We start from the raw sequence: 13,613 nt of genomic DNA, 5'->3' as shown, positions 1-13,613 counted from the left end.
GTTGCCGTAACTTGGCATACGATGGACAAATAAGCAGGAAGTGGTACTCGGTTTCAACACAGTCTAGTTAACAAAGTTTCCATTTTCTTAAATATCTTGGAATTTTAAAATGATGTCCATTCTCAATTTCCAAAGTTTGACAACTCAGTCTGAATGTCGTGAGGGTTGTTTTCATATTTTGCGAATTTAAGAATGACAAATAAGGTTCACATTTAACACAAGTTTTAAAATAAGCATAATATGACATTTTTTAACTTGCAAGAAGTTCGCTATGCCAGATCTGCTGAAAATTGTCTTTTAGACGTTGTTGAAACATATTAAGGAAAACCTTTCGGTTTCCATACATTTGAAACATCCATATATATCTGAACCCAAGTTTAGGAAGACAGTCCCTAAATTTAGTTACCCAATTGACACGACCATGTTCATCATAAAGGAGGGGCGGTCGGGTAGCCTAGTGGTTAAAGCGTTCGCTCGTCACGCCGAAGACCTGGGTTCAATTCCCGACATGGGTTCAATGTGTGAAGCCCATTTCTGGTGTCCCCCGCCGTGCTATTGCCGGCGTAAAACCATACTCACTCACTCACTCACTCATTATAAAGGCACAACATATTGTAGCACTTTCTTGGTAAACTAAAGTCTGGCATCTTTAGTATGTTCAGCCAATATGTCACACTTCTGGTCAAAGCATATACACGGCATATATAAGGTATCATAAAGACATGTATAAAATTGCCTATTTTTAAGGGTTTTGCTACATGTTATCATTGTAAGGACTAGTGGTCTAAATACATTGTATGTTAGCTGTATTGCTGAGCATCCTACCTGTGTGTCTGTTTCAGCTGCCATCTCTGAAGAAGCTGTATGAGGACATGAACTATTCATTCATCAACACCTTCAATGCCTACTTACAGAAAAAAGGTCAGTCCTGACATCCACCTAAGGTCGAATCGAACTGTCATGTCAGCATTTACACTCGGTGTTTGATCATTCCTTTTTTTATCATTTTATTATGTCTGTCTAGACTATCGATAATGTTTGTTGTTCCAGGTCTGAACTACAGGAAAGTGTGGGATGATATTCGATCTGCCATATTGACTGTGTATAAGGAAAAAGAAGCCAAGCTTGTTGAAGCAACAAATAAGTACAAGAGTACCAGGTGTGGGGTGACCACTTCTTGCTCCGTTTGTATTCCGCTTGACTGCAATACATTGTTACAATATGATCGATTCTTTCCCTCCCGGTTTGTCTGCTGGGAGTCTGGGTAGAATTGGAGCCTATGCTTGTAGAAAGATTCACCTACCGTATTTTCTTGAGTATAGTATGCACCTTTTTTTAAAAAAACCCATCTGTGTAGAAGGGGGTGCACATTATACACGAAATAATGAGTTTCGATGTTTTTTTCCCCATGGAAAGATATTACCATGAGCACGTAACACCGGAAATACCATGTCAACAAATCCATACTGAAGTACGCAGATGAATCATGTTATTACACTGTCTGGCTCTAAAAAGTGTTCTTTGTATATCTGGACTTATGTATGTAACTTATTTCATTAATTTTATTCAAAATTCCTTTTAATATTGTTTTAATTAATTTCGGCAAAATCGTGTGTGAAGCGATCAGAAGATCGCACAACTCACCGTTATTAACAGCAAACGAACTTTAGTTGACAGAGAATGGATACATATATCATAAATGCCATACTTTGACTCGTTAAAAGTCATATCTGTTATAGTTTGACGATTCTATGTCTACACATAGTTCTCGCAATCACGCGATCACTTGCGCGGGAGCCTTGACGGTGACTGGTCAGACTGGTTCCATGTGAAAAATAATAACCGGGAATAGCGATCAGCTGCTTCGCTTAGGGTTATTATTATTTAAAATATGTTTAGTAAAAGCTGCAACTAAATTAACAAGATATTGGGATATATTATTCCTGATAAAAAACAGTTTCAGATACAATTTTTGCCGATCCTTGCATTAAAATCCTGTAAAGTTATATCTTGGGTGTGTCTTGACCAAATCACCGGTAGATTCCAAGAAAACGTATGTACAGCTGATTGCTGTTTCCGGCTTAGTTTACGAGAAAATACACAAGGTAATCTTAATCCTTGGATGTAAAACAATGCCTTTCAGAACAAAAAATACAATTTAAACGGTAAATAAACATGTCTGGTGATTTTTTATCTCAAATTTCAAATTTGTACTGACCAAGTTTCTCATCACCCATCACTCATCGTTTACCGGAAATCCCTGAAGGGCTATATCTACGGTGTAATTTTTTTCTGCGCTTGACATTCGAACATTTTTTTCCAAAATACTGAATCCGCTAGGGGGGGGGGGGGGGGGGTGCACATTATACATGGGTGCACACTATGCTCAAGAAAATATGGTAATGTTGATCACACTGAGGACATTGATAGTGAGTCACAATGCCCTGAGGACATTGATAGTGTGTCACTGTGCCCCCATGACATTGATAGTGTGTCACAATGCTCTGAGGACATTGATAGTGTGTCACAATGCCCCCATGACATTGATAGTGTGTCACAATGCCCCCATGACATTGATAGTGTGTCACTGTGCCCCCATGACATTGATAGTGTGTCACAATGCTCTGAGGACATTGATAGTGTGTCACAATGCCCTGAGGACATTGATAGTGTGTCATTGTGCCCCCATGAAATTGATAGTGTGTCACAATGCCCTGAGGACATTGATAGTGAGTCACAATGCCTTGAGGACATTGATAGTGTGTCACTGTGCCCCCATGACATTGATAGTGTGTCACAATGCTCTGAGGACATTGATAGTGTGTCACAATGCCCTGAGGACATTGATAGTGTGTCACTGTGCCCCCATGACATTGATAGTGTGTCACAATGCCCTGAGGACATTGATAGTGTGTCACTGTGCCCTGAGGACATTGATAGCGTGTCACTGTGCCCCCATGACATTGATAGTGTGTCACAATGCTCTGAGGACATTGATAGTGTGTCACTGTGCCCCCATGACATTGATAGTGTGTCACAATGCTCTGAGGACATTGATAGTGTGTCACAATGCCCTGAGGACATTGATAGTGTGTCACTGTGCCCCCATAACATTGATAGTGTGTCACAATGCTCTGAGGACATTGATAGTGTGTCACTGTGCCCCCATGACATTGATAGTGTGTCACTGTGCCCCCATGACATTGATAGTGTGTCACTGTGCCCCCATGACATTGATAGTGTGTCACAATGCTCTGAGGACATTGATAGTGTGTCACAATGCTCTGAGCACATTGATAGTGTGTCACAATGCCCTGAGGACATTGATAGTGTGCCACTGTGCCCCCATGACATTGATAGTTTGTCACAATGCTCCCATGACATTGATAGTGTGTCACAATGCTCTGAGGACATTGATAGTGTGTCACAATGCTCTGAGGACATTGATAGTGTGTCACAATGCCCTGAGGACATTGATAGTGTGCCACTGTGCCCCCATGACATTGATAGTTTGTCACAATGCTCCCATGACATTGATAGTGTGTCACAATGCTCTGAGGACATTGATAGTGTGTCACAATGCCCTGAGGACATTGATTGTGTGTGAGGAAGTATGGTTGTACGCTGCTTTTAGCAATATTCCAGCAATATCGTGGGTGGGGACACCAAATTGCATTTACGTATATATGTACACTGCTCCAATCTAATATTTACCAATAATATTAATCACTGTCTTGAATTCTATAATCTTTTAGCATAAGGATAGGTGTTTTGCAGGCCAACCATTCAAATATGGTTGAAAAATTTCTTTTCATTATTTATAACTAAGGTATTTTTTTGCAGAAACTTCTTTGAGATGGTGAGATTTGACTTTGTCCTGGATGAAGACTTAAATGTGTACTTGATGGAGGTAAGCGTTTTATTATAAGTGCACATCATGCATAACCTGGAGTCATGCTGGCCCTTGGTAGTGAATGTCCACAATTTGCACCACTTTAGGATTTCCTCTGACATTTCTAGAACCAAGTTGGCTCACAACTGCTCAATCCTAAAAAAAATTAAGATTTAACTTATTGTGAATAGTTCTAATATGCACCCTTTGCCAAATTTCTAGGCACCCAGGGCACTTGTTACATCAAATATGGTATATTGTTTTAAAGTTAACTTGAATTGTCCTGTTTCCAGGCCAACATGTCCCCGAATTTGTCCTCGCTTCACTTCGCCCACAACAAGCGCCTGTACGAACATGTCATCTTCAACCTCCTGGGTCTCGTGGGCCTCATCCACCCCACCTCCAACAACTTCTACACCAGGTAACCATGGTACCGTATATGTCCGCAGATAAGCTGAATTTTGAGGACCAGAAAAAAGATTCTGTAGAAAGGGGTCGGCTTATCCACGGAACACACTTTCATGATAGTAACAGTATCGCAATGCAAAATTTGAAAAACCTTAAATTTTGGGTGCTGACAAAACAATGTGCATGCAAAAGGGTAAAATTATCAGATTTTTTAAAAATAGAATAAATTGAATGTCACACGGTGATACAAACTGTCTGTTTCAGCTCTGATGACGAGTTGGCGATGCAGGTATCCGACAAGGATATCTCTGTCTTCCCTGACGTGTGTAGCAGTAATCTTTGTCAGAACCACTGCAACAACCTGGTAAATATCCTACACCACATTCTTTAGGAACACATTTAAAGGTCACCATTGAATGCTGTTGACAGACTTCCAGACTTAAGGTATCATGTGACAAGTATGTCTAATGTAAGTAATTTTTTATCCCCCAAGCATATTTAGGAATTTTAAAAATTATTTTTTTCCTGTTTCCAAGGCAACAGGTTTGACATTAACTTTGTTCATAGTGGAGTGTTTGTCGGGACCATATCTCTAAAACTAATATGTACTCTGTCTCTAATCTATGGCCAACTGGTGCCATTTCCTGTTTAGGGATTTGTAAAATTGATATGTTTTCTGTTTCCATGGCAACAAGCTTGATTTTGACTCTGTTCATAGCGGTGTGCACCTGACATATAAATACAAAGTTCCGAATCCCAATTCCATGGTATTGTTTGATAGCTCTTGTATACGGACAGACAGATTAGATAGAAATTCTCTCATCAAGTAAAAACTTAAAGTAACAGTTAAATGATTTGTTCTTTTGAATATGTTGGGGCCTGGGGGGATTTTGTCATCTTCTGATGACTCGTGTTGCACTTTATACCCATGTGTATTAGCTTCTGAGAGAGAGGGATGTCTGGGTTGATTTTCTTCAGTTATAATATAAAGATCTTTGTGATTACTTTCCTAACAAAATCGTAATAATATATATATCACCCGTGGGGTTCCATGTTACAATAGATCCCATCAACCTGTGCTGGTCGAAAGAGGCGACCAACTGGATCAGCTGGTCAGGCTCGGTGAATTGGAAGATGATGTGTCACATACCCCGACAACGTGGATCGTTGCTCACAATATCAATCACTGGATTGTCTGGTCCAGACGTGATTGTTTACAGGCCACAGTCACACAGCTGGAATATTGCTGAGTGTGGCATTAAACAATAAACACTCACACACCAATGACATTGTTGAAAAACAAAATTTGAAAAATGTGACCTAGCACTCCTGATGTATGTTGTCTCAGGAGTGTAAGCTGTGCAGCGAGTGCCTGACGACGGAGTGGCGTCTGCAGCTGAAGCTGGCATACCTGGAACATCTCCGGCGGGGCAGCTGTAGGAGACTCTTTCCAGAGCCACTGGTATGGTATTTTAGTTTTCTATACAGCAAAAAGAGTTTTGCTGAAAAATTGTCCACTGCTTCATACTAAAGTTGTGTGGGTCGTTAGCATGAACACTATGGGGATGCTGGGTTAAAATAGGTCCCCAGTAACCAATGCTGGCCGTAGGAGGTGGCCAAATTGATTGGGTGGTCAGACTCAGTGACTGGTTTATGATGTGTCAACGTACCCCGTTGGCATGAATTGTTGTTCACAGTATCAATCATTGAGTTGTGTGGTACTTGCACGGTCATATGGTTGGAATATTGGTGAGGGGGTGTCAAACAACAAACTGGGTACCTAGGTACTTAAAGAATACCTACCAATACCAATTATCATTAGTCGCTATCAATCTTTCTGATTGGCCATTGGGCCATCCTGGTTCGCCTCGATTATGTTTCTAGGTTTGTCAGCACCATCCCCATGCTAATGGGTTTCATCAAAGTGGTAAACATCCGAAACCTGCATCACTTCGGGCTTTCCTCCCACATTAAGCTGACACACCGCGATATAACTGGAATACTGTTAAAAGTGGTGTTAAACCCAACTCACTCACTCACTCTGATTGGCCAGCTGCCTTTTCATTCAAACCCCATACAAGCTTGTTGCCTGGCCTGTAGGGATCATGACATCATGATATCGGTGATGCCCCTTGCTTGATACGTCACAGTTGACCCTGTTTTGAGTTTCCGTTCTGAGAATCTGATGGTATTCACAAGATCAATGTTATTCTATAAAAATAAGTCTAGTATCTTGTGACCTTTGGTTTGTGATTAAGTTCATATATCCTGACACTATAATGTACAAGACACCACTCTGGCACTCTACTAGGTATCCATTGTGACTTTTGCGAACTGTTTCAGAGGATGTTGATAGAAGGAACATTTGTTATTCGTTCTAGCATAGATTTCTATATAAATGCAGTGGGTATGTGTTTCAAATGTTGCAAGCTGATGCCCCTGACACAAGGTTACAGGGAGGGTCACATTTGAGGAAGTAGTTCCAGGTCACAAGTCTTATCTGCAGCATTGTGAAATAACAGTGAATTGTGATTTCATGTCAGCTGATCTGAATTGCTGAAAATGGGATAACACACACACCTAATCACTGGTTTGTCTGGTCTGGACTTGTACACGCCGCTGTCATGTTGCTGCAATGTGAATGAATTGTTAATCACTGGTTTGTCTGGTCCAGACTCATGCAGGCTGCTGTCATGTCGCTGGAATGTGAATTTACTTGAGAAAGTACACCTATCATTCCCTCCTTATGGAGGTCAGGTCAGATCCTTGTGGAAGTCAGGTCCTTATAGAGGTAGGGTCATGTCCTTGTGGAGGTCAGGTCCTTATGGAGGTAAGGTCAGATCCTTATGGAGGTCAGGTCAGATCCTTGTGGAAGTCAGGTCCTTATGAAGGTAAGGTCAGATCCTTATGGAGGTCAGGTCAGATCCTTGTGGAAGTCAGGTCCTTATGGAGGTCAGGTCTGTGTGGAGGTCAGATCCTTGTGGAGGTTAGGGCCCCGTTCCACAGGGCAATCTTAGTGCTACGTTGATCGTAAACCTATGATAAAGTATGGGAGTTATGACCAACTTAGCACTAAGATCGCTTTGTGAAACGGGGTCCAGGTCCTAATGGAGGTAAGGTCATGTCCTTGTAGAGGTCAGGTCCTTATGGAATTCCGGTCAAGTCCTTGTGGAAGTCAGGTCAGGTCCTTAAGGAGGTCAGATATGTGTTGAGGTCAGATCCTCGTTGGAGGTCAGGTCAGGTCCTCGTTGAGGTCGGGTTATGTCCTTGTTGAGATCAGGTAGGATCCTTGAGGAGGTTAGGTTAGGTCCTTATGGAGGTCAGGACTGTGTGGAGGTCAGTTCCTTATGGAAGTCAGGTCATGTCCTTGTGGAATTCCGGTCAAGTCCTTGTGGAAGTCAGGTCAGGTACTTAAGGAGGTCAGGTATGTGTTGAGGTCAGATCCTTGTGGAGGTCAGGTCAGGTCCTCATTGAGGTCAGGTCATGTCCTTGTGGAGGTCAGGTAGGATCTTTGAGGAGGTTAGGTCAGGTCCTTATAGAGGTCAGGACTGTGTGGAGGTCAGTTCCTTATGGAAGTCAGGTCATGTCCTTGTGGAGGTCAGGCAGGATCCTTGAGGAGGTTAGGTCAGGTCCTTATGGAGGTCAGTTCCTTATGGAAGTCAGGTCATGTCCTTGTGGAGGTCAGGTAGGATCCTTGAGGAGGTTAGGTTAGGTCCTTATGGAGGTCATGACTGTGTGGAGGTCAGTTCCTTATGGAAGTCAGGTCATGTCCTTGTGGAGGTCAGGTCATGTCCTTATGGAGGTCAGATCTTAATGGAAAGAGGAATCAAATAGAACTAAAGATTAGATATGAATGAGATTGAGCGCCAAATACTTGGTTAGTTAATCAGAATGCGACGTATAACAAACATACTCTATTTCATTTCAGAACCAGACGGAAGCCCTACAGTGGAAGCCAAAAAAAGAGCCAGCTTCTTTTACAAAATTAGTAGAGAAAAACAAACTGATTTCACTGTGGTTTTTGGGTAAATGTCAACTGGATTCCGCATTTTGTAGGTAACCATAAAGTTGGTACATAACTGACTTTGTGTTGTATGATCAAGGAGAGGTTTGTCCAGGGTACAAAGATGTTGATATTTCTAACACTTGTAACTATACATGATACGACAGGAGAGTGTTATGTTCGAGATATTCGCGACACAATTGTACTTCCCACATCTAGGGTCTCATTTATGGTTACATCTCTGAGTAAAATACTGTTTAGAATCAAATCAGTACATTAACCCAGCGTGTACAACAACCCACCGTATACAACAGTTTGATGGAAACATTAAATGCTGTGTATTGTGTTATATAATACTCAATTTTTGAAAGGGATACACAACTTTTGAGCCACAGATCCGTATGTATGTTTATTCAAGGGATTACAATGTTGTTTTATATCAAATCAGTGATTAACCCACCATGTCAAACAAAAACTTGAAGGGTTACACTTTCATGTTCTATGCTATTTAATTTTTTTAAGGCAATTAATTTTCAACTTTTGGTACGGATATCCTGGGCAGCCATCTGGAGATTGAAAGGGACTGAATGTCTGGAGTTTTTTTCATTGGAATAGTATCAGACACTGACACATTTTCAAATTGAAATAAGCATACTATAAATAGATCTCACCCTTATATCTTTTGATGTCAATTGTGTCAACCCAATTCGATAAAAGATTAAAATCTGGTCTGTCCAGGATTTTTAAAACTTTTATCGACTTGTGTTGATATTTGATGTCAAAAGACATGAGTGTGAGATTCTTCTTACAACCTAAAATCATTCTTCCAACTTTTTTATTTTGTAAACAGTAACAAGCAGTGTCTTGTGTGTAAAAGGTAGAGCTAAGCAGCTTCAGAGGCAGAGAGATTAGTGTTGCCATTTGATTGTGACGTCATGGTAACCAATGTCACGACAACCTGCAAAGCCCTGTGATGCATTTACATTGCAGTGAGATATGGAAGCCAATTTTGGGTGATAAAATTCAATATGTTGTCCTCTGATATTGATGATAGTATGAAATATGTCAGTAACCCTGTCAAGTGTTGAATAGTATACTGAGCACACAATTTTAAACTTTGTAAATGATATGTACCCTTTTTTATTGAGAAGTGTTTTATCTGGAACACTGCATTATCAAATAAGTCTCACCTGTGATGTTAAGTTTCATTTTAACCATTTGGTCTGTGATTAATGTGAAAATATGTGTTGGAACGCTTTCATGAAATGTGTTACCATGGTTACAAGGCTTTGAAATATCTATGCAATGACTGTTGTAGATTTTGTAATTTTTTTAAATAATTCAACTGTAAGTTCAGTCATGTTAAGTACCATTGTTGATGAGGTTCGATGTGGTACGTTCATTGTTTGGGCCAGGCAGAACCCATGGTTCATGTCTGTAAATTCCATCACACGTTTGTCATCAGCTGTCCAATTGTCAGTTGTAAACTATTACATTGTAATGACAATGTCTATATAAGAAGCTGTTGATATCTTACATACTTCATATCAGAGCACATATTGATGTGTTGATAACAATGGGTATATATACCAGAACAACATTTTAGGATGGATGGCATTATTGCTGCCATATTTGAAATTAACTCTGAATACTGTGTCCAGTTTATTGTTGATTTTGGACATGGCTGTCGTGGAAGCCATCTTGAAAATGTTGTTTTAATATAAATTCTGAGCTATTTCAGAACACAGTGTACAGTTTAAAGATGGCTGCCATTGGAACCATGTTTAAAGATTTAATCAGAATATGGTTCTCATTTTAACTACATTTACCTGTGACAGTCTTCTTATTCTATTGTTAATATGGCCCCTGTGGCAGCCATCTTGAAATGGGTTTTTTAACCATTATTGACAAACTTCTTCTTTCCAACTTTCTCATAAGTTATGATTATTTGTAATCATGTTTTTCTTGAATGGGTCGATATCCAAGATATCAAGTATCAGTTTCAATATTATTTGCATGATATTTCAGTAGATAGTTAAATGTCTTTGCTGTTGGACATTATCTTCTCATAAAAATGACTTTCCTCATATTTGATTTGACATCAAATCTATACGTTATGTTAGAATATCATGTCATGAATTTCGTGAAATATGATGTGTATTTCATCAAGGGAAGTCTGAAGTTGATATTTCACACCAAAAAAATATGTAACTTCTGAATTTCATATGTGTTTTATTTATGTATTTTATTACAAGATACGATCTGTACTTAAATGATACTCATTAAATGTGTATTGTTTGTTGTTGAAGAGGCAGTTTAGTCTTATTGTGTATTCTCTGAGAAAGTGTGTTCTGTTAGGTTTAGGGGCTATGTTGATTTCCATGTCCTTTTGAAGTTGTGATAAACTGTAAATCATAGAATGCAGGAAATTGTGAAGCATTGATATCTGGACATGTTGGACTTCTTCTCACATGACATTCATTGCAAATACTGAAACAATGGCATTTACCAGTATCACGTCACAAAGCTCCCAGTAAACAATGTAATTTGGTTCTTTTCTAAATGTGTCTCACTTGGTCTATGTCCCTCCTATTGACCAATCAGATTCCACCTCTCATATCACTTGCATTTGTTTCAAACAAAATGGCAGCACCCAGTGGAGACGATCTGATCAATAATCAAGATCTAAATTGTAATAAAACAGGTCTTACTTTGCGCGCATCAAATCACGTGAGCACCTTGATTAAAAACATGAAAAGATTTGGAAAATATCTGTTGCAGCTGAGTTGACGTTACACATGCTTTGCAAATCCGGCCAATGACTGAAATCTGCACAGCAGTTTATGAACCAGATGTTGATTTTGCACCGCGATTTTTATTTGACTATGCATACACTCGTTACTCCAGCAAAAATATAACTCTTTAATTCCAGCCTAGTTCAGCAAGGATGGAAACTGGACTTTTATGGTCAGTTGACTCCCTTGCCTTGGGGAGATGTATTGATGGCAATATTGTCAAATAATCTCATAATTGAAGGCAAAACACTGCTCATCAACATTTGTGCACATTTTGGGAACAATAACAGCAAACTTTATTTAATAAATCACACTGCTTTTTTACATTTAAATGATCAACTCGTGCAATAACTCAAAGAACCATTTGAATCTCTCTCAGTTGACCTGATCCATCTCATGTCTTATCTGGAACTTCCTGCCTGTGATTTAATGAATGTCAGGTGACATGTCAAACAGGAGAAGTGAAGTTTGTACTCAAAATAGTAAACACTAATATTCAACAATAAAAGGTCTGATGTTGCTTATTGATAATAAGTGAAGCTTTGTTAATCCAGACGGTAACAGTCTCCATGAAGTCATCCTAATTAATTTCTAGAACAACAAATCATCGGAACATGGTAATATCCATTTAATTCAATATTATCGTTTACAAAAGTATTTGTCCAGATGGTCTGGATTAAGGAGGTTTCACAGTAGTGATAAGTTATGCTTGCTTTCCTCTTCCTGTTTTGCCACATGAAGAATACTCCAGTTTGTGTTCCTCAACAGAAAAGCATCATTGTACATGAATATTCTTCACTCCCTCATTTGTGTTCAACTGTGTCTGTTTTATTATGGACTTTTTTCGGGTATGAATTATGTTGTTTGCAATGTGCTTATTTAGCGCTTTATCCCCCCAAACTGGAGGCATTAGAACGAAACATGTCTCTGCATGCTAACTATGAAATCTGGAACTACTCGTTCACTTGCTTCCTGTATCACCACACTGACCATACACGTTCAATTATGTCGTGTAGCAATGTCAGTTGAGATGTATGTTGATGTTTTATCATGTTTTATCATGTACTTTATCATCAGATTTAATTTGCATGGTGTACTAAGTTACTTTTACCCATATTGATATATGTTTACAATGGATTTGTTATCTAAGATTCTTAAATTCATACCAGAATATTTTGATAAAAATAAATGTTTTACTCATATCTCTTTTTTAAAAGTGGATCTTATTTATTAATTTTCGGTTAAAGTTTCCTCATCCAGTGATCAGTTTAATGGTTGTTTGATCATGGCAATGATTATAAAAATATTATGAAAACATGTCTATTTGAATATTTTCATGGAGAGTTTTGTTATTAAAATAGTATCTTCATCTTCTTTTGACTGATGAGAGAACCCCAGCTTGAACATTGATGCGACCATGTTAAAAGAAAATTGATGTTGTTACCATGTATGATCAAAAGTGTACTTTCTGTAGTACCTACCCTGTCCACCGTTGTCTACTGGTGCATAATGTGTGGGGTATATTTTCAGAATCTTTTATGTCAGAATGACAGTTATTATAACTACTTATATGTCAATTTTTGTACATAAAAAACATTTACAGTTTTGATTTTTTTCTCATGTTTGACAGTGATGAATATTGTACCTATCATCAAAAGAAAGATTTCATTTGTCGTCCTGTGTTTTGTTTTCTTTTGTTTGATTATGATGTGACATATATTTTATCCGTGCAAAGAGAACAAGAAAAGGAGAGGGGAAGTTTAGTGGTCGTCTATCCCTTGGCCGCTTCATACCAAAGATGTTAAAAGAAATTTGTTGTTACCCTTCATGGCACTCAGCATTAAGGAAATAAAACAGGGATTGGTCAGCTCAGAGTCAGTATGCGGTGTCTTAGTAAAGTATCTATGTTGAACTGCAGCATGGTATCTCAATCAGCTAGCACAATAAAAAACAGCATAAATATGGACTAATGCAAGCAGGCACTCACTAATGCATGCAGTTTCTATCGACATGAAATGATCTTGAATGTGACGCTAAACGCCATTACATCTCCCCTCACCATACAACAAACTCATGTTTACATTGAACACAGCTATACCTTAGTGATAAGCTGACTTTCTTGATTGATTACCCAGTGTATCATGTCTCCATTCTGTTGTGATAAATATCATGGACCCATCTGCCACCATAGCCTCCTTTTGAGTCTGGTTTGAATGACACAGTGCCAGAACTAGCTGTCCAGTCAATTTGCGCTGTGTCACATGATTGAAACAAAACCCCACACACGTACATGCGTGAATGCACCCATGCATGATCAGAGGCATATTTTTAACAAATTCACTTGTCTAAGGAGACCCCACATGTGCTTCATGTGCTCCAGTGTAGGGCACAACGAAAGTCCCAGAAACTCAGGAAACACTGTATTGTCTTACTTCACCTGATATGTGACCTGCACCTCATTGTGCACAGGTGAGGTGAGGTGAAATGGGGTTTAACGTTGCGTCCAAGATTATTG

General features: G+C 39.2%; 1 protein-coding gene across 6 annotated transcripts in view; it reads left to right on the top strand.

Moving 5' to 3' along the window:
* The window catches only part of LOC124141954 (probable tubulin polyglutamylase ttll-15), a 36,327-nt gene extending 23,555 nt beyond the window's left edge, over nucleotides 1-12,772 (top strand). For all 6 annotated transcript variants that reach the window (XM_046510154.2, XM_046510153.2, XM_046510152.2 and 3 more), the window contains 7 exons: nucleotides 843-921; nucleotides 1,051-1,159; nucleotides 3,844-3,910; nucleotides 4,186-4,313; nucleotides 4,565-4,664; nucleotides 5,649-5,762; nucleotides 8,229-12,772. In XM_046510154.2, the coding sequence (XP_046366110.1) occupies nucleotides 843-921; nucleotides 1,051-1,159; nucleotides 3,844-3,910; nucleotides 4,186-4,313; nucleotides 4,565-4,664; nucleotides 5,649-5,762; nucleotides 8,229-8,360 (729 nt within the window). In that variant the 3' untranslated portion in view covers nucleotides 8,361-12,772. The remainder of the gene's footprint in view (nucleotides 1-842; nucleotides 922-1,050; nucleotides 1,160-3,843; nucleotides 3,911-4,185; nucleotides 4,314-4,564; nucleotides 4,665-5,648; nucleotides 5,763-8,228) is intronic.
* Nucleotides 12,773-13,613: the final 841 nt, after the last annotated feature.

This window comes from Haliotis rufescens, unplaced genomic scaffold, assembly GCF_023055435.1.
Source record: "Haliotis rufescens isolate VD_foot unplaced genomic scaffold, xgHalRufe1.0.p SCAF_3, whole genome shotgun sequence".
NCBI classification, from domain to species: Eukaryota; Metazoa; Mollusca; class Gastropoda; order Lepetellida; family Haliotidae; genus Haliotis; species Haliotis rufescens.
This window is presented reverse-complemented; position numbering and strand designations above follow the sequence as displayed.